This window comes from Mercenaria mercenaria, chromosome 12 (genome assembly GCF_021730395.1).
Source record: "Mercenaria mercenaria strain notata chromosome 12, MADL_Memer_1, whole genome shotgun sequence".
Classification (NCBI taxonomy): domain Eukaryota; kingdom Metazoa; phylum Mollusca; class Bivalvia; order Venerida; family Veneridae; genus Mercenaria; species Mercenaria mercenaria.
The window spans coordinates 41,758,471-41,783,559 of record NC_069372.1 but is presented as its reverse complement, the minus strand read 5'-3'; the positions used below and the strand labels follow the sequence as shown (position 1 = coordinate 41,783,559).

At 35.7% G+C, this 25,089-nt stretch overlaps 2 protein-coding genes across 3 annotated transcripts; both read right to left on the bottom strand.

Moving 5' to 3' along the window:
- Nucleotides 1–843: 843 nt before the first annotated feature.
- Nucleotides 844–5,053, bottom strand: LOC128547348 (uncharacterized). 2 transcript variants are annotated; one of them, XM_053519835.1, is made up of 3 exons: nucleotides 4,919–5,053; nucleotides 4,267–4,599; nucleotides 844–3,584 (listed from the first exon to the last, which is right to left on the bottom strand). In XM_053519835.1, the coding sequence occupies exons 2-3, from the start codon at nucleotides 4,593–4,595 to the stop codon at nucleotides 2,228–2,230; spliced, it is 1,686 nt and encodes a 561-aa protein (XP_053375810.1). In that variant the 5' UTR covers nucleotides 4,596–4,599; nucleotides 4,919–5,053; the 3' UTR covers nucleotides 844–2,227. The 2 variants fall into 2 exon arrangements, with proteins under 2 accessions (XP_053375810.1, XP_053375809.1); XM_053519834.1 differs by having other exon boundaries at nucleotides 4,267–4,602; nucleotides 4,919–5,047.
- A 13,334-nt stretch (nucleotides 5,054–18,387) lies between these two features.
- LOC123533883 (uncharacterized) lies at nucleotides 18,388–21,989 on the bottom strand. The gene is made up of 3 exons (XM_045315835.2): nucleotides 21,886–21,989; nucleotides 20,316–20,651; nucleotides 18,388–19,573 (listed from the first exon to the last, which is right to left on the bottom strand). Exons 2-3 carry the CDS (start codon nucleotides 20,645–20,647, stop codon nucleotides 18,388–18,390), a joined length of 1,518 nt encoding a protein of 505 aa, XP_045171770.2. The 5' UTR covers nucleotides 20,648–20,651; nucleotides 21,886–21,989.
- Nucleotides 21,990–25,089: the final 3,100 nt, after the last annotated feature.

The window sequence follows — 25,089 nt, the reverse complement described above, 5'->3', positions numbered from 1 at the left end:
TGAAAGTACAACAACTTTGTATCCTATTTAATACTCCAGTTAGTTTAAATGAAGCAACAACTTTAAAATTCAACAAGTTGTCATTGAAAATGAAAAATGAAACGTTAAAGCGCAATACATTTTAATTTATTTCATCATTTTGTAAAGATGAAAGTCTATTTAAATTTTCATCTGTGAAAATAAAAGAACTCTTGACAAAGCTGTACAAAAATTTTGCATGTATTTCATAAAAATGTTAAAAGTGAAAGAATGTCGAAAAATGACATTGACATTAATCTGTGAAAGTGAACTAACTTTTGACAAAAAGCATACAATACCTTTCTCCTAGATTGTTTACAAACAATGTAACGTTTTGAACGTTTTACCTAAGTGTCAACAGTCATCATGGACAAATCGGAAATATCTCTGACATTGATAATAATTTTGTGAAAGTGAAATAACTTTTAATAAAAAATGTACAGTAAATTTCATTTTCATTCATTTCATTTGAAAGAAAGATTTATTATAGACTATTATACGTAAATAAATACTGGCAAATCCGACAAGTTCAGTTTGTTTAAAAATGTTTTAACTATAAAGGGAAGTAATAATTGTACATAACATTTAATATTATGTTAGAACATTTTATTAATTTATTTATTAATTGATTTATTTCAGAATCAAATTATTAAAGATAGTGATATATACAGACAAATTATTAAGTTTGATTACTTTATAGAAAGTAATGTTTAAATCTTCATAATTATGCAGTTAATTCTTGCATTTTTTCATTTGTTATCACTCTTGAAATTTCGAATGTTGAACTATGATTGCAGATCTAGATCTACGTTCTAATCTTTACTGTAAAGAACAAATGAACACCTGTTGATCTACGACCTGAACAGTTTTGAATGTTGATCTACAGTTTGCAGACTCGGACTTAACATACATGTTCGTCTACGATCTGTATAAATTCAAATATCACTCTATCAGTCGTAACGTTGCTGTTACTGCTATAATATACAATTGTATTTTAAGCTTTGTAACCAAACTTTATCTGCTATGTTATTGTAACAGCATATGTCTAACCAGATTAGTAAGGCTATTATATCGTACCGTCGTATTCGGAATTAATGAACTACACCACAACGCTCTGCTGTTGCGATATATAATGTCGTACCGTCGTACTGTCGACCACGACAACACGATACTATTGTGCGATATTCGATCGCTACAGCATGACAACACGATTTGATAGTACAGTTATTTGGCGATTTGATACAACAAGACAACAGGACTTGACAACACGATATGATAATGCGATATTAAGTCGTCTTGTCGCATCGCACTGTGCTATCGCATCGTGTTATTGTGCTGTTGCATCGTGTTATCTTACTTTAGCATTGCATTATCGTGCTATCATATCCTGTTGTGGTCTTGTTGGACCGTGTTATCGTAATATCGCCCTTACCTTTTAGGGGTCGACGGTACAACTATACGACTGGTCTGCCAGAACACCATTATGTTGTAACGCTTTATTATTGTTAAAAAGTAGGTGTTTCCTAAAATATTTTGTTTTAAAGATAATGGCGCTAAATATCTGAAACATCGGGCAATCATGAAATTAAGGGTTATCGGTGAGTTCGTATCGACTTTAACATGTAAGAATAGCTGAATTTTATAAACGCACGTACGCTGTGTATATTTTGTGTGACACAGCCTAAGCTCCATAAGTGACAACATTACTGCGTCCAGTAGATCAGAAAAAAATGAAAAGAGTTATAAGACTGGATTCGAATGGCAATATTTAAGGTGATAAGTAAAAGTGACTTGTATTATTCTGCTGTTTTTTATTTTGTTTTGTTTTTGTTGAGTTTAACGTCACACCGACACAATATAGGCCATTTTCCAGCTTTTATGGTGGAGGAAGACCCCAGGTGCCCTTCCATGCATTATTTGATCACGAGCGGTCACCTAGGAAGAATTCATCGCTCGAACCCACATCGGTGAGGGGCAAGTGATTTGAAGTCAGCAACCTTGACCACTCGGCTACGGAGGTCCCTTGTATTATTTTGTAGTTTTGACTACTTTTGATACCTATGTATAATGTTTATACCTTAAAATCAAACTTTTTACAGATAAGATGCAAGAATGAACTTTAGTTTCAAATTGGTAACTTATTTAAATGTCTTTAGGCACAGCTCAGAGTTGCTTTGAATTCTTTGAAAGTACAAATGTATACGTAAAGTCAATCGGATATATAAAAGATAATTACTTTGTCATAATTAACACATGTTGCGATTAAACAATTTCTTTTGCCATCATAATGCATCGCAACTGGTTCCTGCAGACCAGTATCTTTGGCTACCAACTCTCCGAGGCATTTCCCATTCTTATCAAACACCATAATATTGTTTGAACGGAGTCCAGACAGAAACACGGTTCCATCACTAGATACACATACACCTTTTGTGCCAACAAGGTTTTTGTCCCGCAGTTCTCTTTGTACCGTACAATCTCTTCCCATACAGACGGCACCATCACTGTTGTCTGTTACGATAACAGTTTCCCCACTGACTGCCATATGTCGAGTAGTCGATTTGAATATATTCTGACCATTGATATCTTGGCTAATAGTTTTCAGTAGAGTACCGGATGTACGGTAGACACTGACACCACTTCCGTTAGATATCCACAGTTCTCCAGCACAGTTTGCCATTCCCCAACAGTATCCACCTGCTACAGTTATCTCTCTTAGCTTATACAATAAAATACCGACTGATATAAACTGAACCTTGCCGTTGTTCATTTTTACAGCGACTTCATTTTGACCAGTACAACAGATACCCGTGGGAGAGTAACCTAGGTCACAGTGATCCTTGATGTTGTAATTCATATCAAGCCTCTTAATCTTCTTATTATAGAAGTCAGCCAGTATGATTGTACCGTCCTGTAGCTGACATACATCAGATATAGAACACGTTGTACGGTCGTTTTGCATTTTGATATTTATCTCCTTTTTTGATTTCACCTTATATATTCTTCGGACAGTTTGATATTCATTTTCTTTTACTGTATTCACAAGTCCTATAGATGTGGCTGTCATAATGGAGGTCTTCAAATCTGTATTTTCTGTAAAACATAAAGCTTTACTACCTATCGCCTCGCGTTCTTCAACCAACTTTACTGCATCATTTACAGTCTGTTGTATCAGTTTCATCTGAACAAACTGTTGTCCTGCTTCCATACTGGTTAATGTCTGCAACTGACTACTTACATTTTCTATTTCCTTTTTCGAATTTGCCATCATGTTGGTGTTATACATCAGGTCTTCTTTCTCCGAAGTATAGTCCTTGTTAAGAGCGCCAATTGCTTCATGCTTTAATTTCCGAATATGCTCTATTAAGCTCCTCTCAGTGTCCTCGATTTTGGCAAGCACGTCGTCCCTTTGCTGTTCAATGCTAACGATGTTTTTCTGTGTTTTACTATCAATGGCAATAAGACGCTCTTGAATGTTGCTCGTCTGATTCTGTAAACGTTGTACTTCTTGTTGGTCAACGAGAGATGTGTGCATGTCTTCTATTTCAGTAACGTCATTACAGGACCTAAGAAATAAAAGAAAACAAGCACTTTTATTAACCGCACGTGACGTTGGCAAAGAAAAAAAAGCTCGGTAAAAGTGATGCGGAAATAAATTAGATTTATCTTAGTGCTATAGAAAAAACAAAAACAAAAAATCCTAAACAACGGAAGGCGGACAACAAAGTCCCCTTCCCCCTCCAGCTAAATTTGACCAAGGCGAAGAAAATCCCTTCTCTGATTTTAATTATAACCTTATCAATTGTAATGTCTTATTCATGATACCTTTACAAAATTTTGAGATTGTATTTAACAAAATCAAGGGGTAGAATTAAACAAACTTGGATCGAATTGGGTTGGACGGAGTTTGCTAGTGGGATGATTTTGATCTACTCACAGTAATCTTATACGTATATTCTGGATTATTGAGAATCGTTTTCATTTACAAGTAATACCTAAAAAACAAATGAAAGCCCTATAAGTATTTTTAAAAATGGTAAAATCTCATCACTTTCATTATTGTCTATTTTGAAAATTATTAAATTTTCTAAAACTATTGAGATCCATGAAGGTAAATATACAAATGATGTAAATAATAAATTGTCATCTGCTGTTACATGTATTTATACGAAGGTACATATTTTATTTCAAATAAGATATATTTGTTGAGCAATTATGTCACAGGGGTAATTAAAATAGAAGTTGTACCTATGTTCCTTTGCTATGCACTTCGCACAGTAGACCATATCATGGGTTCCACAGTACATCTCAATGTCTCTGTTTGTATGGTAACGGCATTTTGTAGCTATGGTAACCATATTCCCTCGTTTTGTAACATCTGTGTCTATAAGCTTATGTGAAGTAAAAGCTTTTCTCTGACCATGCTGGTTGGTACATTTTGTACACAGATACTCCTCACATTCTGGACAGTACTTGACAGCTTCCTCCCTTATATGGTATCCCTCACACTGGGTACATGTATACTCAAAGTCCGCATCCGAACCTTTGATTGATATGGAGAAACTTCCTGCAGCCATTTTACTGCTATGTAAATTCAGATTTGTTTGTATCATTTTAGTTTTGCAGATGGTAGTTATTTTGATAAAATATCAAACTTCTTGTCTTTATCTGTCTTTATCATAATTATACATGTTTGTAAATTTGAATCAATATCTTTATCAAAATGATATCATTATTCACACAAGAGTTTTTTTAAAAATTTATCAGAATATAGATTATGATTTTATTTATATATTTCACAAGATAACATACTTATAGACACGAACTGTAAATACGACGAAATTAACTGAAACATTTAAAAGCAGTTATTTCCAATAGTTGTATACAAAACCTAACTTACCGAAGTCTGTTAGAGAAACTTTCTTTCCGAATTTACATTATAAGACATAGTTTTTAAACATTTTTCAGTCCCCTGTCAACAAAACACTATCTCTTGTTTACGAGGCATTTTGATATAGATTAAATTTCCTTGTTCCTTGTTCTATTTTAACGTGTAAAGGGAGAGTAGCAACTGAAAATTTCTGATTTATGTTATCTGCAGTTATATCTCATGTTCATAGTTATTTTCCGCAATGCATAAACATTTGTGTTCAACTTTGCTTAACCATGAAAAGCCTAAGTAAGTGCGGTGTTCTGGAAAGAATATCAATGTGACACAATTGTGGCACCGTTAACTGTCGCACCACCGTTAAATGTCACAACCAACGTCAAATATCGAAAGGTTGACGTGATATGTCACAACCACCGCTAAATGTCGCAAAATCATTTGCCGTTAATGCCGCACCTGTAACGCTTAATGTCGCAAGGATCTGTCCGCCGTTATATGTCACAACATCAATGCTAAAAGTTATTTCACTTTCACAAATTAATGTCAGAGGTCAATATTGGATATAATTTTCATTACATTTTTGTACTTCAGGGAGAAACAGATTTGGATAGTTGAAGTAGATTTCGACAGTCTTTCATTTTTAACATTTTTATGCAAAATTGATGTATAGTTTTGCCAAGAGTTCTTTCTTTTTCTCAGATGAAAATTTGAATAGACTTTCAAAATTACAAAATTATGAAATAAATTTAAATGTATTGCGCTTTAACGTTTCATTTTTCATTTTCACAGACAATTTGTTGAATTCTAAAGTTGTTGCTTCATTTAATCTAACTAGAATATTAAACAGAATACAAAGTTGTTGTACCTTCAACACTCGTTTTAACTGTATTAAAATTTAAATTGTTTTAAGTCTTTGAGTGTGTATTTCTGCTTGTAAAAACTAGTTCACATTCACTGAACGAATTCAAATTGTTATTTTTGTCACATGGAAAGGTGTGACTGTGAACACAGTGGGGATCGAACACTTGACCTCTGGATTAAGCAGTTCGGGGTAAAATTATACATCATGTTAGTAACAGAGCAAATATCTTCTATAGTTGCATATGCAAAAAAAATATGGTACCTGGTGAATACTTTGAACTTGAATGAGGACCTCACACGATATTAAAAGCCTTAGTAATTCATGCTACTGTGACCTAAGATATATGTCACTACTTCATATTTTTCAGCTTTCACAAAACGCAGCTGTATACGACTCAACACAGGAACGAAAATCGCATTACAAACTTGTTTTAATCCTGGGCAACAGAGGCTTATGTGTTTCCCCCTCCCTGTCATTGAAGGTATATCTTTGAAGCTAATATGGTGATCTACAATTTGAGGGATTACATTGCCGATTCGGTGCATTGGTTACGACATGGGGACGGTATCAGTTCGGCACCAAACCTCGCTATTTTCCGTTCAGGCCCGAATTTGACGCACGCTCACGAAACAAACAGACCTTAATTCACCGGGGTGGCCGCTATGCCGGGTCCGCATGCACGGACCCCCTCTATGGGACCACTCGGTGGGACCACAGTTTTTTCTACGGTTACGACCAGGAAATCTACTGCTGGAGGCTAAATGGCGTTTTCATGCGTTCCTGACCAAACACACAAGTCCGCCCTTGCTCGGAAACCAGACCCTTACCGGCATGGCCACCACCCGGGCGTGGACGCCCTCTCTCTATAACGCCCACACGGTGGCACCCCAGTTTCTTCTACTGTTGCGAGACTAGACTCCGACACCAAAACTCGCTATTTTCCGTTCAGGCCCGACTTTGACACACCCCCACTCATTGGGTACCTTCAAATACATTTTCTTTATTCTTTTTACGTCCCCTTTGTTCTTTTATTATGTTAAATAACTACTTGAATATTAATGCATATACGCCTTATATATACATTTTGTGCCCAAGACACAACACGAAACTATTCGAAACGTTTTTTTCGGGCCACAATAATTTTCTGTGCCACTTTACAAATTGGAATTCCCTACTTCCGATAATCATAAAGGAATGCAATTACAAGGAATTCTTTGTGATTAATCTCCCTTGTTGAGGTTGTAATTACTGCAGTTGTAGCAGTTAATTGTTGTTAACTACCAGCAGTTGTAGCAGTTAACTGCCAGCAGTTGTAGCAGTTAACTGCTGTAACTGCTAGCAATTCTAGTTAACTGCTGCAACTGCTAACTGCTTATTTCCTACCGATGAATATCTTATATGTTCATTAACTGAAATTTGAACTTGTGATAAAGTCACACGGAAAATACAGTTTTTGTCCAATATCTATATAATATGTGTAACTTTACTTTTACTGACATTAGGCAATAAAATGTGGTCCTCAAAGGTCCCGAATGGTGATCTGATCTCGGGTCACTAATTCCTACAAATAAGCCAGCTTTATGATTAGAATGTCATGTCATTAGAAAATCAACGTTACGCTTTTAACACTTGTATAAATATGTGCATTTGGATCAATATAAGCGATAGTAAAACATCGTCACTATATGATAAAAATATAGCAAGTTTATATTTTGGCTTCGCACCTGCACCGCAGAGAGCATGTGTGCCCATATATATAGTACCATGGCGCTCCATCTAGTTACATATAAGATGAAAAAGTCCTTCTATTTCTCGACTTGAGTGGACGCATTGGTTAAGTCGTAATATTGTCTTACTATGAAAAACCATGAATCGTGAGTTCAATCTCCCGCTCCTCCAACTGAAAATTACTGTCTAAAGATAAGAGTCCAATATGTGGGTGCTTTATCACTGGCACGCTAAAGAAACAGGGGAAGCTTCTGGAATTGGAGCGTCTTCTGTATGTTCCATTAGCCTCCCACTAAATTTACTAAGTTTTCTGGAGGAGTCGCCCGTTTCGCGGGTTTCCGGTGTAGGGTACAAATAAGTCTAAATACTAGTATACGATAGTTTTCTCCTAACACTTAAAAATATATTTAAATAATATACATAAAAACATGACTCCTGTTACCTGCACTAACACGACAATTTCATGTCATATCAATGTAACCGTGGCAACAAAAGATAATAGGTAAGGGTAGATTTCTCGGAAGCACAAAGCACCGCAAACTCAGAGCCACGCATTTGTAAAGTATGTCCACAGAAAAAGAAGCTGTAACGGAAAAGTGTTATAGACGGGTTGCTTCAAAAATCCAACCAGTACATTTTAATTATTGCAAAATATACAAAAAGAGGGGAGGAAGGGGTAGGGGTAGAAAAAAAGAGGGTGGGGTGAAGGAGAAAGTGGAACAAGGATGAATATTCAAAAGGGATGGTACGTTCCTTAATCACAGTTACCTTACAACGTAAACCGCAGCAGCGCAGACACTCATGTACAAAAGACGCACGCATGCACGCACGCAACTAACTTACATAGATTAACAGACAAGTGAGATACAACAATACTGTAGGGCACCGCCTAAGACAACACAGACGCACAAGCCCACAAAAGCACACACATGAGCAGGAAAACGACAACAAAAACGGGCACCTCCCTAGGACCCCGGCAGCCAAAATTAAGGGGGACACGATAACTCACCCACAGCAAATGGGGAGGGGATGCCAAAACAAGGGAGCGTAAATGAAAGTGGAAAGGATGGGGCAGGAGAAAACCACATTATGCAACGAAAATTAACAATTCTTGCAATACACTTGATAAAAAGATACTACTTAGCACAGTATTTGTGTTTGAAATACACTAATTTTGGTGTTATACCTTTTGTTTGAGATAACTTAAAAGATTCCTTCATGAAATATTTTTCAAGAATACTCGTACTCCGTTATGAATACTCACCAAAATTTCTCGATTGTTGTGGGTTCCGTTTCTAATCATTTCGATGATTCATCGCAGTCTGGAAATCACGAAAATACGTTGAAAGGTAATTATTTTAATAATGTTGTCACACTGCTTTAGAAATACCTTAGAAAAAAGTTCTCTTTTATAGGCATAAAAGCATCTCATTCACATAGAAGTGTAGTAAAAGCGCCTGGACTGGCAATACATACATCATTACAGTTTGTCCCATCATTTTACTGCATGATGGTGTTTTAGGTTTCTAAAGCGTATGTAAAGATTCCATGCACAATATAGGCATTTGAATGAGTTAAATTCTAGAAAGACTGTATTATACATGAAAAGAAGTGCAGTATTTTTAGTGGGATAAGCAGCTGTAGTACTTAATAGCTGACATTAATGGTTGTAAGAATGTGTTGTGTTCATTTACTTTAATCTGAACTAGTCATATGGCCACGATGAAATCACTATTCTTTATCCAATACTAGTATCAAATGTAGATACTTTTACTTCTGTTTGTAAAGGTTATTAAACCCAGACCTCCGGGGCCCCAAAACGCTGATTTAACCCCGGACCACTATGACTTCTACTAATAAACCAGCTTCATGATTAGAATGTCATTGTAAAGCCAAAGTTACGCTCTTGGCAACGGTATCTACACTGTATTTGGATCTACATAAGCGATAATAGAACATCACAATATGTTTAAAATGTAGGAAGTATATAGCTGCACCGTAGACAGAACATGTGCCAACATATATACAGTGTCAAGCACTGCTGCTTCATCTACTTAAATTAAAGCTGAAAATGTCTACCAGCATCTCATCTAGAGTGGATGCAGTGGTCCAATTGTGATGCCGAAAAATATTATTGAATGTTTTAATTCTGCGGCACTATGGCATTACTTATTATGTCCAAATGATAAAACACAGTTCCAGATTATCTTCTTTATTTTTCTTCGGTGGAGAACCACACAGTCAACAAATAACAATTTTCACACGGTTATCCGTATTATATAACAATTAGAAAAAAGGTTTAAGTATTAACAATTCTAGTGTTCTAGTGGAAAACCACGATGTTTCTACTTGGAAATCCAAATCTATTCTCCTCAAAAATCTGCTGTCTTGAAAATATATTTTTCTCACACTATAATAACTGACCAATTAAAATGACCCTTATTGTGACTGTAATTAACAGTATAAACCAATCAAATTCAAGAAAGCGTACATGGTAATAAAATTACAAGTATTTAAAATATTAACAAGTTTTGACAGCAATCAACACCTTATCAGTTAGGAAGTCTTAACATTTAAATTATACCAGACGTCACAATGACCTTATCATAAATACATTCTTTTTTTTTTTGTTGATCTGGTCTTTTACAAAAGTTATTAAATTTCTGTATTGAATGTTCATCGTATACTTTTTTATTCAGATTATTTTTCTACAAAAGAATTATACCGATTTTCAGCTGCACAACACAATGGTAACATTGGCTGACTTCAAAATCAGGAGTTCTGCTCTATAAACTAAAAAAAATACTATTGATATATTGTTGTATTTCAGTCCGACTGTTTCGGATCATAGAATGCATTCAATCTTATTATAACAGAGTTCAGCTTAAGTCAGTGATGCGGGTCTTGAGAGGTGTTGCAGATTTCATTTCCTCTGATGAACAGACTCAGTCATAACGAATCTACTATTATTTTCCTCAGTTGCGTTATATGTTTCCAAGGGATCTTGTTATAGATTTTATTAATTATCGCATTTTCTGCTTTACTGATACTCTGGTAATATAGCTTATCCCTCTCAAAAAGGCAAAAATATAGACATTTTAACAGGAATAGGGATATCAATCGAAAAGCAAATGAACCTTGATAGAACGTGTTAAAGCATCTTCATATTTGTTTATAATGTGTAGAATGGAACAATGTAAACAACATAGATTTATGTACTTGTAAGAAACAATATAAACGTAGAAATTCATTGATAATTTCTTGACATTTTCAGCCAACGACGGGATATCAGCTAGGGATAAACGCCTGTTTAAAAATACTGTATTTTTTGTGTCTGACATGTTACCTTATTAAAAAATAAAATTTAATGTTCTTCTCTTCTAAGGGCTATATGGCAGGATCACTTGGAAGCCAATAAAAAATCGATAACATTGCTTGGTCATAAAAATTTGCGATCCCGGAACTCCAGGTTTATGCTGATGACTAACACATACGCTGGTTAAAAGTAGTCCAAATATAAAAAGTTCTAATCTTTCTTTCCTCGGGCCATTTTTAATAGCATCGTGTTTTCCTTTATTCGATTGCGCTTCAGTATTTATGTGTAGCATTCTATCGCAATCAGTATTATATGTTTCTACGCCTGGCTTCTGTAAAAGAACCAGCTTGTGAGCCATCTAATCTAGTATGGTAAGACGGAAGGGGATATCCGCCACTTCACACATATTTAAATATGCCAATTCATTTCCCATGTTGCTTTTTAGAAGTGCATTACCCATATTTGTGTGTAAATTGTGATATTTTATTTATAACGCTACTTTTAATGCTGTAACCAATGAAAATTAAAGTGATTTTATAATTCAGATATTTTGATAATAATTAAGTATTTACTTTGCTTACTATGCGTATAGGCTAATATGAAAACCGGGGAGTAATGATAAATTTGAAAGCCTTTATATGCAACTATTTTAATTATTATTAAGAATTTATTTTGCTAACTTTCTCATTTTAAGTATGCTTAAAGTGGCATTGATAAACTTCTTATTCCTATTTTCAATTTTATTTTGATTTGGTCATATGAATGACACTTTAGTCATTTCAGTTGTATGTTGAAAAGCTAAAATCGTTTATTTCGCTAAAATGGGCCCTTTTAAGTAAAGGGGAGTAACTGGTAAAACTGTAAAAAATAATAAACGCTCCCCGTACCGGTTTCAACAATATTTTATACTAAGAAAATAAGTCCGCCTGCAGCATAAAGGTAATTCTGAACATTTAAATCAAAATACATAGTAGTTACCAAAGAAATAGTCAAAGCTCAAACGGGTCAAATTTTGATGTCTTTTTTCGACTTAGAAAGTGAATCCGGTCGGGATTTTCCGACGGACTTTGGTTGGTCCCCAAGTACCAAACGGTTGGCCTTGACCCGACCCCTAACCCTGATCTACAAAAAAAAATCAACCGCACAAAAATGAGGAAGTCGAAAATTTCAAGTTCACAGAATAATGCACTTTTTTTTTAGATTTTCACTTTTCACCATCTCATTTTTTCAGCTCTACCGAACAAAATCAATGATTTTTTTGTTAAGGGCTTAAAATGTTGGGCAGCACCCTGGCAAAATCCTAAAGGGGTTACGCAGACGACATGCAAAAGATTAAGGTCAGATTCAAATATTTTCCTCTCACCCCTAGAATCCTGGGGTCGGATATGTCCCTATCATCGAATTTTCGAAATTAAAGTGTTAAAACCTGTATTTTCTCGTAGGGTTTTACATTTCTAGCTTGATATTGTTATATAAGTACTACACAATAAAAGACATTCAGAACCCCCTGGTCTGGACAGACCGATCTCTAGAGGGGTTCGAGCCCCGGGCCTGAAATTATTTTTTTTAAATGGTCATTTTCAATCAAATATTACGACAAAAGTACTAACGATATCATAATAAAAGTTACATGTTTTTGTATAACTTTCCAAGAACTACTTCACAAATGTATAGCACAAGGTTCAAACCCGATACTTAGGGTCGACTGGGCTCGAACATGGGTGCCAGGTCCAAACGTAAAAAATACACGAAAATGCACCTTATTTCTCTAAAAAATATCTTACAACAACTAAGGCTATAAAGTAACCCGCTTTGGTATATAATAGAAATAAATAGTTTTAGGTAAGTTTGTCCGTCTACACGATCTGCAGACTTGCTGTAGGGACCGTATAACGGTAATTTTTGTCGCATTTTTTCATCAATTTCATTTTATTATAAAAATGAGTCTAGCTTGTGTTTGGCAGCTCTTTGAAAAATGTCAGTTTTATTGTGACACAGAGGCACGCGTTACTGAAAATCCCATAAAATCTTGAAAGTTGAAACTTTTTTCAGTTCACGGTGGTAAGTTACTTGTACTATATAAATTAAATTGTGTCTGTAACAGAAAGCATGTTTTTCTTATAGGCCTGGCTGGCCTAAAAGGAATCAGCTTGGGAGTCATCTGGTAATTGCGGACAGGTTTTTGGACACTTATTTTTTCACTTTGCATTGTCACAGAGGTCTAAATTAAAACTGTTTTGTTTGTTTAAATTTAATTGTTAATGTATTTTAACATTTAAATAGGAAAAATGAGAGAAAATGATTTATTTTGATGAAGTGAAAGTCAATTTAATAGTACTACTAAACTAGCTATATTTGGAAGCTCTTTAAAATATATCAGTTTTATATAAAATATAAAAGTCAGATGTTTATATTGAAACGCTGATTTGGATTACTTGAAAAACAATGTAGGAAAACCCATAAGAGTCAATGAGGCATAAGCTGACTGGATACAAAGGTAATGTTTACAATCATAAAATTTCTGTCAAAATCAAGCAATACGATGTTTTCTTTGAACTTTGGGATATTTTACAAGTGTTTGACTGAATGCATGACTTTTAATTGTCGATTGTCAATTGGTGTATCTGACAGAGTCATTTCTTATACATTCTCGTTCATCAGAGGTTTGTCAAAACCGCGAAAGGAACCTCATATTTATTTCTTTCGTTTATCTGGTGGGCATGCACTACCAAGATTGTTTTCAACCAATCTTTGTTCGCCTTTTTTTTCGGCATGTTGATTTTAAAACTTCAAACTACAGCTAAGCAAAGTATTTACTAAAAATGAATGTTACTTGTAATTCGGGTTGATATTGGAAAGGATGCAGTCATGCTTTCCACAGCTGATCTTGATTGGTTCGCGAAGATTTCTCGCAAAATGTCGCTGATTGGGTGAAATGTTTTCCTTCATTATAACTAAATTAAAAAAAAATGGCAAAATGAGTCAGGTTTTCAATCAAGGAACTATGGTAGATCTCAAGTATGCGAAAATGTTTCTTATAATGGAACCCTACGGAAAAAAAACAATAGCAGTGCCTGATCTATATAGGAATCATGACTATTTAGGCGTATGTGACCTAGATATATCAAGGAATAAGGTCAGTAATTCGGTCGAAAATGTGCTTCCGTGGTGTATTCGAAAGAAGTCCATAATAAATAGATCCTAATTTTCCTATTTTCTGCGCAAATTCGTGTAGAACGAGTGCTTTAATCACACTTTTTCGCTACTAGAATACATTCTGCATGAAATGAGACGGTTTTCATGTTCATACAACTCACATATGTGAGGCATAAGAGTATTACTCTTTTCCCTGTTTCAAACAGCGATAAAAAAGGGGAGTGGTATTAATATACTTTTCACTGTTTCAAAAAGTGGCATGAAGTGGGTCAGTATTATACTTTTCACTGTTTCAAACAGTGACATGAATGGGAATGATATTATAACTTATACTGTTTCAAACAGTGACTTGAAAGGCATGAAAGGGAACGATATTTTACTTTGTTTCGAACAGTGTCATGAAGGGAAATGGTATAATACTTTTCATTGTTTCAAACAGTTGCAAGAAGGGAAGCAGTATTACTCTTTTCACTGTTTCAAAAAGTTGCATAAAGTGGATCTTTATTATACTTTTCACTCTTTCAAATAGTGACATGAAGGGGAGTGGTATTATAACTCACTGTTTCAAACAGTTGCATGAAGGGGAGCAGTTTTTAGCTCACCTGAGCAATGCTCCGGCGTCTGTCTGTCTGTCTGTCTGTCGTCTGTCAACATTTAGCTTGTGTATGCGATAGAGGCTGTATTTTTCAACTGATCTTCATAGAATTTTGTCAGAATGATTGTCTTGATGAAGTCTAAGCTAAATTCGAAAATGGGTCATCTGGGGTCAAAAACTAGGTCACTAGGTCAGATCAAAGAAAAACATTGTGTATGCGATAGAGGCTGCATTTTCCAACTGATCTTCATAAAGTTTGGTCAGAATGATTATCTTGATAAAATCTAGGCCGAGTTCGAAAATGGGTCATCTAGGTTCAAAAACTAGATCAGTATGTCAAATCAAAGAAAAACCTTGTGTATGCGTTAGAGGCTGTATTTTTCAATTTATCTTCATGGATTTTGGTCAGAATAATTATCTTGATGAAATCTAAGCCGTGTTTGAAAATTGGTTATCTGAGGTCAAAAATTAGGTCACTAGGTCAAATCAAAGAAAAACCTTGTTTATGTGATAGAGCTGTATTTTTGAATCGATCTTCATGAAATTTGGTCAGATTGATTTCCTTGATAAAGTCTAGGCCAAGTTTGAAAATGGGTCAACTGGGTTCAAAAACTAGGTCACTAGGTAAAATAAAAGAAAAACCTTGTGTATGTGATAGAGGATGTATTCTTCAACTGATCTTCATGAAATTTGGTCAGAATAATTACCTTGATAAAATCTAGGTCGAGTTTGAAAATGGGTCATCTGGAATCAAAAACTAGGTCACTAGGTCAAAGGAAAGAAAACCCTTGTGTATGCGATAGAGGCTGTATTTTTCAATTAATCTTTATGAATTTTGGTCAGAATGATTGCCTTGATAAAATCTAGGTCAAGTTTGAATATAGGTCATCTGGAATCAAAAGTAGTTCATTAGGTTAAATCAAAGTAAAACTTTGTGTATGTGATTGAGGATATATATTTTTCAATTGATCTTCATGAAATTAAGTCAGAATGATTGCCTTAATGAAATCTAAGTCAAGTTTGAATATGGGTCATCTTGGGTAAAAAATTAGGTCACTAGGACAAATCAAAGAAAAACCTTGTGTATGCGATTGAGGCTGTATTTTTCAATTGATCTTTATGAAATTTTGTCAGAATGATTGCTTTGATAAAATCTAGATTGAAATTCATTATTGGTCATCTGGGGTCAAAAAGTAGGTCACTATGTCAAATCAAAGAAAAACATTGTGTATGCAATAGAGGCTGTATTTTTCAATTGATCTTCATGAAATTTGGTCAGAATGATTGCCTTGATGAAATCTAGGTTAAGTTCGAACATGGGTCATCTGGGATCAAAAAGTAGGTCACTAAGTCAAATTAAAGGAAAACCTTGTGTATGAGATAGAGGCTGTTTTCTTTTTTCAATTGATCTTCCTGAAAGTAAGCCAGAAAAATTGCCTTGATGAAATCTAGGTAGAATTTGAATATGGGTCATCTGTAGTCAAAAAGTAGGTCACTAGGTTAAATCAAAGAAAAACCTCGTGTATGTGATAGAGGCTGTATTTTTCAATTGATCTTCATGAAATTTGGTCAGAATGAAACCCTTGATGAAATCTAGGTCAAGTTCGAATATGGGTCATCTGGTGTCAAAAACTAGGTCACTAGGTCAAATAAAAGAAATTGTTGATTTTGCTCCAATTTTAATGATAATTGGTCAGAATATTTATTTCCATGAAATCACTAGGTCAAACATGTTTACACTGTTATGGTGTATTTCTCAGGTGAGCGACCTAGGGCCATCTTGGCCCTCTTGTATACTTTCACTCTTTCACTCTTTCAAACAGTTGCATGAGGGTGGGGGCGGTAATATACTTTTCACTGTTTCAAACAGTGGCATGAAGGGGAGCGGTATTATACTTTTCACTGTTTCAAACAGTGGCATGAAGGGGAGAGGTATTATACTTTTCACTGTTTCAAAAAGTGGCATGAAGGGGAGCGGTATTTTAACTTTCACTGTTTCAAACTGTAAACAATCTAGGGGAATTGTAGTGTATACTTTTTGTCAAAAGTTAGTTTCACTTTCACAAATTAATGTCAGAGATCAATACTGGATAATGTTTGTACTTAGAGAGAAACAGATTTAGATAGTTTAAGTAGATTTCGACATTCTTTCACGTTTTTATCAATTTATTTATTGATTGATTTTTTTCAAAATGAAATCATTCAAGGTATTGATATATACAGACAAATGATTAAGTTTGATTACTTTATGGAAGGTAATGTTTAAATCTTCATAATTATGCAGTCACGGTTAATTCTTGCATTTTTTCATTTGTTATCACGCTTGAAATTTCGAATGTTGAACTATGATTGCAGACCTATGTCTACTTTCTAATCTTTAAAGTAAAGAACAAATGAACACCTGTTGATCTACGACCTGAACAGTTTTGAATGTTGATCTACAGTTTACAGACTCGGACTTAACATACATGTTCGTCTGCGATCTAAATTCGAATATCGGTCTACCAGTCGTAACGTTGCTGTTACTGCTGTAATATTCAGTTGTATTTTAAGATTTGTAACCAAACTTTACCTACTATGTTATTGTAACTGCATATGTCTAACCAGATTAGTAAGGATCTTATATCGTACCGACGTATTCGGTATTAATGATCTACACCACAACACTCTGCTGTTGCGATATATAATGTCGTACCGTCGTACTGTCGACCTCGACACCAAGACAGCACGATACTATTGTGCGATATTCGATCGCTACAGCATAACACGATTTTATAGTACAGTTATTTGGATACAACAAGACAACACGACTTGACAACACGATATGATAATGCGATATTAAATCGTGTTGTCGCATCGCACTGTGCTATCGCATCGTGTTATCGTGCTGTTGCATCGTGTTATCTTACTTTAGCATTGTATTATCGTGCTGTCATATCCTGTTGTGCTTTTGTTGGACCCTGATATCGTAATATCACCCTTACCTCTTAAGGGGTTGACGGTACAACTATACGATTGGTCTGCCAGAACACCATTATGTTGTAACGCTTTAACAAAATATTTTAGGAAACACCTACTTTTAACAATAATAAATATCGATAATGACGCTAAATATCTGAAACATCGGGCAATCATGAAGTTAAAGGTTATCGACGAGTTCGTACGACTTTAACATGTAAGAATATTCCAAAAAGGAGAAAAAGAATAGCTGAATTTTATAAACGCACGTACGCTGTGTATATTTTGTGTGACACAGCCTAAGCCCCATAAGTGAGAACATTACTGCGTCCAGTAGATCAGAAAAAATGAATAGATTTATAAGACTGGATTCGAATGGTAATACTTAAGGTAATAGGTAAAAGTGACTTGTATTATTTTACAGTTTTTTTTTTGTTTTGTTTTGCTTTTGTAGGGTTTAACGTCACACCGACACAATATATGACATTTTCCAGCTTTTATGGTGGAGGAAGACCCCAGGTGCCCCTCCAAGCATTATTTTATCACGAGCGGTCACCCCGGAAGAATTCATCAACCGAACCCACATCGGTGAGGGGCAAGTGATTTGAAGTCAGCAACCGTGACCACTCGGCTACGGAGGCCCCTTGTATTATTTTGTAGTTTTGACTACTTTTAATACCTATATATAATGTTTATATCTTAAAATCAAACTTTTTACAGATAAGTTGCAAGAATGAACTTTAGTTTAAAATTGGTAACTTATTTAGATGTCTTTAGGTACAGCTCTGAGTTCCTTTGAAATTTTAAAAGTACCAATGTATACGTAAAGTCAATCAGATATATAAAAAATAATTACTTTGTCAGAACTAGCACATGTTGAGGAATACGGTTCCATCACTAGATACACATACACCTTTTGTGTCAACAAGGTTTTTGACCCGCAGTTCTCTTTGTACCGTATAATCTCTTCCCAGACAGACGGCACCATCACATTCGTCTGTTACGATAACAGTTTCCCCACTGACTGCCATATGTCGAGTAGTCGATTTGAAAATATTCTGACCATTGGTGTGTTGGATAACAGTTTTCAGTAGAGTACCGTATGTACTGTAGACATTGACACCACTTCCGGTAGACGTCCACAATTCTCCAGCATAGTAAGTCATTCCCCACCAGCCTCCACCTGCTATAGTTATCTTTTTCAGCTGGGACAATGAACTGCCGACTGATATAAACAGAACCTTGTTGTTGGCCATTTTCACAGCGACTTCATTCTGACCAGTACAACAGATACCCATGGGATAGTAATCTAGGTCACAGTGATCCTTGATGTTGTAATTCATATCAAGCCTCTTAATCTTCCAATTCTTCCAGTCACCCAGTATGATCGTACCGTCCTGTAGCTGACATACATCACCTATATAACATGTGTGACGGTCGTTTTGCATGCTGATATTGATCTCCTTTTTTGATTTCACCTTATATATTCTTCGGGCAGTTTGATGTTCATTTTCTGTAACTGTATTCACACGTCCTAAAGATGTTGCTGTCATAATGGAGGTTTTCAAATCTGAATTTTCTGTAAAACATAAAGCTTTACTACCTGTCGTCTCGCGTTCTTCAACTAACTTTACTGCATCATTTACAGTCTGTTGTATCAGTTTCATCTGAATAAACTGTTGTCCTGCTTCCATACTGGTAAATGTCTGCAACTGACTACTTACAGTCTCCATTTCCTTTTTCGTATTTGCCATCTTGTTGATAGTATACTTCAGTTCTTCTTTCTCCGAAGTATAGTCCTTGTTAAGAGCGCCAATTGCTTCATGTTTTAATTTACGGATATGTTCTATCAAGCTCTGCTCAACCTCCTCGATTTTGGCAAGCACGTCGTCCCTTTGCTGTTCAATGCTATCGATGTTTTTCTGTGTTTTACTATCAATGGCCATAAGGCGCTCTTTAATGTTTCTTGTCTGATTCTGTAAACGTTGTACTTCTTGTTGGTCAACGAGAGATGTGTGCATGTCTTCTATTTCACTAACGTCATTACAGGACCTAAGAAATAAAAGAAAACAAGCACTTTTATTAACCGCACGTGACGTTGGGAAAGAAAAGAAAGTCTCGGTAAAAGTGATTCGGAAATAAATTAAATTCATCTTAGTGTTATAGAAAAAAAACAAAAACAAAAAATCCTAAACAACGGAAAGCGGACAACAAAGTCCCCTTCCCCCCTCCAGCTAAATTTGACCAAGGCGAAGAAATCCCCTCTCTGATTTTAATTATAACCTTATCAATTGTAATGTCTTATTCATGATACCTTTACAAAATTTTGGGATTGTATTTAACAAGATCAAGGGGTAGAATTTAACAAACTAGGGTCAAATTAGTTTGGACGGATTTTGTCCTGGGATGGTTTTGATCTACATGAAAATACAACACCCATAGTAATCTTATACGTATATTCTAGATTATTTAGAATCCTTTTCATGTACAAGTAATACCTAAAATAAACAAGAAAAAACAACAAAAAAAAAAAAAAAAACAACAACAAAGAAATGAAATCCCTATAAGTATTTTAAAAAATAGTAAAATCTCATCACTTTCATTATTTCTATTTTGAAAACTATTTAATTTTCTAAAACTGTTGAGATCCATGAAGGTAAATATACAAATGATGTAAATAATAAATTGTCATCTGCTAGTACATATAGTTATATGAAGGTACATATTTTGTTTCAAATAAGAGTATATTTGTTAAGCAATTATGTCAGAGGGGTAATTAAAATAGAAGTTGTACCTATGTTCCTTTGCTATGCACTTTAGACAATAGACCATATCATGGGTTCCACAGTACATCTCAATGTCTCTGTTTGGATGGTAACGACATTTTGTAGCTATGGTAACCATATTCCCTCGTTTTGTAGCATCTGTGTCTATTAGCTTATGTGAAATAAATGCTTTTCTCCGGCCATGTTGATTGGTACATTTTGTACAAAGATACTCCTCACATTCCGGACAGTACTTGACAGCTTCCTCCCTTATATGGTATTCCCCACACTGGGTACATGTGTACTCAAAGTCAGCATCCGAACCGTCTTTGATTGATGTGGAGAATCTTCCCGCAGCCATTTTACTGCTATGTAAAATTAAATTTGTTTGTTTCATTTTAGTTTTCAGATGGTAGGTATTTTGATAAAATATCAAACTTCATGTCTTTATCTGTCTTTATCATAGTTATACATATTTGTAAATTTGAATCAGTATCTTTATCAACATGATATCACGTGATGTCCAAACTAACGGTTCAACTTACAATGTGTACCATCAATGTCGTATATTCTATTGTTCCGTGTGTTACTCTATTTGTCAAATAAAACTCTATCATATTTTGTACAAACTATTTGAGAATGTGTGTTTAAATGGAATAAATTTGAAATCGGGCCATCTAATATAAAATCACACTAGATTAATGTGAAAAATACAAGCTCAATTTCACTTTTCACTGTTTTCTTGTTTCACGGACCATCAAGAAAAATAGGTAATAGATCTACCCCATTATTCACACAAAGAGGTTTTTTTTTTTTAAATTTAAGTGGCAGGGGCCATTTTCGCATTTGGCCCGGGTAGGTTTTTTAAATAAAATAGACATATGTACTTTACAGGCATATATATTCAACTGGTTATTTATGATGTTTATAGAACTAAGGATTCCTGCGTACGAGTGATTATTGTGAAAAATAAATATGTGCTTGTATCGATTTTCCTAGCTCCATGTAGACGGCCGGGTCTAAAACTTTACCTGAGGTAACGGAAGTCAGACGAATTGGAAACGGTCATCCATCCATCCAGCTTCAGCTCAAATTTGCGGAAAAAGTAAACGGTTATGAGATCATTTTCTTCCCACCATTATTTTCGTCTGGCCACATGCTTTAAAAATATGTGTGCGTTTTAGGTCAGTCATTTGCAAATAATACGGTACAGGCCGCGCAAGGTGTGCATTTTGGGCCATTTTTGTCTCAAAATTCAGTGTCCTGAAACCTGCGTTTTTCTCGTTTCTATCACAGAATCAACAGAATCGGCAGGCTGAACATGTCATATAATGAAGTGCTATGTCTTTGCAAGACATTCGCTCAAAAATTGCCTTGAATTTGTCAAAATTGGATTTTTTATGATTTTTTTCGCACTGATATCAGCGCCGAGTTGTGGAATTTTCAAATTTACTGTCCCTTGCCCCCATTATCAGAATATAGATTATGATTTTATTTATATATTTATATATTTCACAAGATAACATGCTTAGACACGAACTGTAAATACGACCAAACAAAGCAGTTATTTCCAATAGTTATATACAAAACCTAACTTACCGAAGTCTGTTAGAGAAACTTTCTTTCCGAATTTACATTATAAGACATAGTTTTTAAACATTTTTCAGTCCCCTGTGAACAAAACACTATCTCTTGTACTTCCTTGTTCTATTTTAACGTGTAAAGGGAGGGTAGTAAATGAAACTTTCTGATTTATGCTATCTGCAGTTATATCTCATGTTCATAGTTATTTTCCGCAATGCATAAACATGCGTGTTCACCTTTAAAAACCTAAGTAAGTGCGGTGTTCTGGAAAGAATGTCAATGTGACACAATATTATGGCACCGTTAACTGTCGCACCACCGTTAAATGTCGCAACCAACGTCAAATATCGAAAGGTTGACGTGATATGTCACAACCACCGCTATATGTCGCAAAATCATCTGCCGTTAATGCCGCACCTGTAACGCTAAAGGTCGCAAGAATCTGTCCGCCGTTATATGTCACAACACCAATGCTAAAAGTTATTTCACTTTCACAAATTAATGTCAGAGGTCAATATTGGATAAAGGTTTCATTACATTTTTGTACTTCAGAGAGAAACAGATTTGGATAGTTGAAGTAGATTTCGACAGTCTTTCATTTTTAACATTTTTATGAAATGCATGCAAAATTGTTGTACAGTTTTGTCAAGAGTTCTTTCATTTTCACAGATGAAAATTTGAATAGACTTTCTTCTTTACAAAATGATAAAATAATTAAAATCTATTGCGCTTTAACGTTTTATTTTTCATTTTCACAGACAACCTTTTGAATTTTAAAGTTGTTGCTTCATTTAAACTAACTGGAGTATTAAATAGAATACAAAGTTGTTGTACCTCCAACAATCGTTTTAACTGTATTAAAATTTAAATTGTTTTAAGTGTTTGAGTGTGTATTTCTGCTTGTAAAAACTAAGTCACATTACCTGAATGATTTAGAATTGGTATTTTTGTCACATTGAAAGGTGTGACTGTGGACACAGTGGGGCTCGAACCCTTGACCTCCGGATAAAGCAATTCGGAGTAAAATTATACATTTACAGAGCAAATATCTTCTTTACGTTGCATATGAAAAAAATTTATGGTACCTGGTGATTACTTTGAGCTTTCACAAAACTTATCCGTATAGGGCTCAACGTAAATGAGGACCTCACACAATATTAAAAGCCTTAGTAATTCATGCTGCTGTGACCTAAGATAAATGTCACTAGTTCATTTTTTCAGCTTTCAACAAACGCAGCCGTGTACGAATAAACGCAGGAACGAAAATCGCATTACAAGCCTGTGTTAATCCCGGGTTACAATGACTTATGTGTTTATCCATTCCTATCATTAAGGGGTTACATTGCTGATTCGGTGCATTGGTTAGGGCAGGGTGACGGTATCAATTCGGAGTAAAATTATATATTTACAGAGCAAATGTTTTCATACGTTGCATATGAAAACATTATGTGGTACCGGGTGATTACTTTGAGCTTTCACAAAGCTTATCCGTATAGGACTCAACGTAAATGAGGACCTCACACGATATTAAAAGCCTTAGTAATTCATGCTACTGCGACCTAAGATATATGTCACTAGTTCAGTTTTTTCAGCTTTTACCAAACGCAGCCGTATATGACTCAACGCAGGAACGAAAATCGCATTACAAGCCGGGTTTAATCCCGGGCTACAGAGATTTATGTGTTTGACCCTCCCTGTCCCTGAAGGTATGTCTTTGAAGTTAACATTGTGATCTACAATTTAAGGGATTACATTTACATAAATGGCGTTTTCAATCTTTCCTGACCAAACACACTAATCCACCCTTGCTCGGAAACCAGACTCTTTCCAGGATGGCCACCACTCGAGCTTGGTGGGCGTCCAACCCTCTCTACAACGCCCACCCTGTGGCACCCCAGTTTCTTCTACTGTTGCGGGACTGTACTTTGACGCAAGTTCACGAGAAATCCAGACCTTCTCCTGGTCCTGGGTGGCCGCTATGCCGGGTCCGAATGCAAGGACCCTCTCTACATCGGCCAACAGGTGGGACCCAAGTTTCTTCTACGGTAACGGCCAGGCAATCTACTGCTTGAGGCGAAATGACGTTTTCAAGCATTCCTGACCAAAGACACAAGTCCATCCTTTCTCGGAAACCAGACCCTAACAGGATGGCCACCACCCGGGCTTGGTGGGCGTCCACTCTCTCTACAACGCCCACCCGGTGGCACCCCAGTTGCTTCTACTGTTGCGGGACTGGACTCCGACACCAAACTTCGCTATTTTCCGTTCATGCCCGACTTTGACGCACGCTCACGAAAAAAAAACCCCTTTATTCTACGGGGGGGGGGGGGGGGGGGCGCTATGCTGGGTCCGCATTCACATTCACGGAACCCCAGTTTTTACTTAGGTTACGGCCAGGCAATCTACTACTGGAGGCGAAATGGCGTTTTCGAGCGTTCCTGACCAAACACACAAGTCCGCTCTTGCTCGGAAACCAGACCCTTACTGGCATGGCCACCACCCGGTCGTGGACGTCCTCTCTCTACAACGCCTACCCGGTGGCACTCCAGTTTCTTCTACTGTTGCGAGACTAGACTCCGACACCAAAACTCGCTATTTTCCGTTCAGGCCCGACTTTGACGCACCCCTACTCATTGGGTTCTTTCTCATACATTTTCTTTATTTTTTTTACGTATCTTTTTTTCTTGTATTATGTTAAATAACTACTTTAATATTAATGCATGTAAAATGCATAACGCCTTATATATAAATTTTGTGCCCGGGACACAATACGAAACTATTCAAAACATTTTTTCGGGCCACAATAATTGGTATGCCACTTTACAAAGTGGAATTCCCTTCTTCTGATAATCGTAAGGGGATGCAATTACAACGAAATCTTTGTGATTAATCTCCCTTGTTGGGGTATTTTATTAACTGTTGTAATTATTGGCAGTTGTAGCAGTTAATTGTTGTTAACTGCCAGCAGATGTAGCAGTTAACTGCTGTAACTGCCAGCAGATGTAGCAGTTAACTGCTGTAACTGCCAGCAGTTGTAGCAGTTAAGTACTGTAACTGCTAGCAGTTCTAGTTAACTGCTGCAACTGCTAACTGCTCACTTCCCACCGATGAATAATTTATGTTCATTAACTGTAAACTGAACTTGTGATCAAATCACAAGGAAAACACAGTAGTTTGTCCAAGATATATATATAATATGTGTAACTTTACTTCTACTGA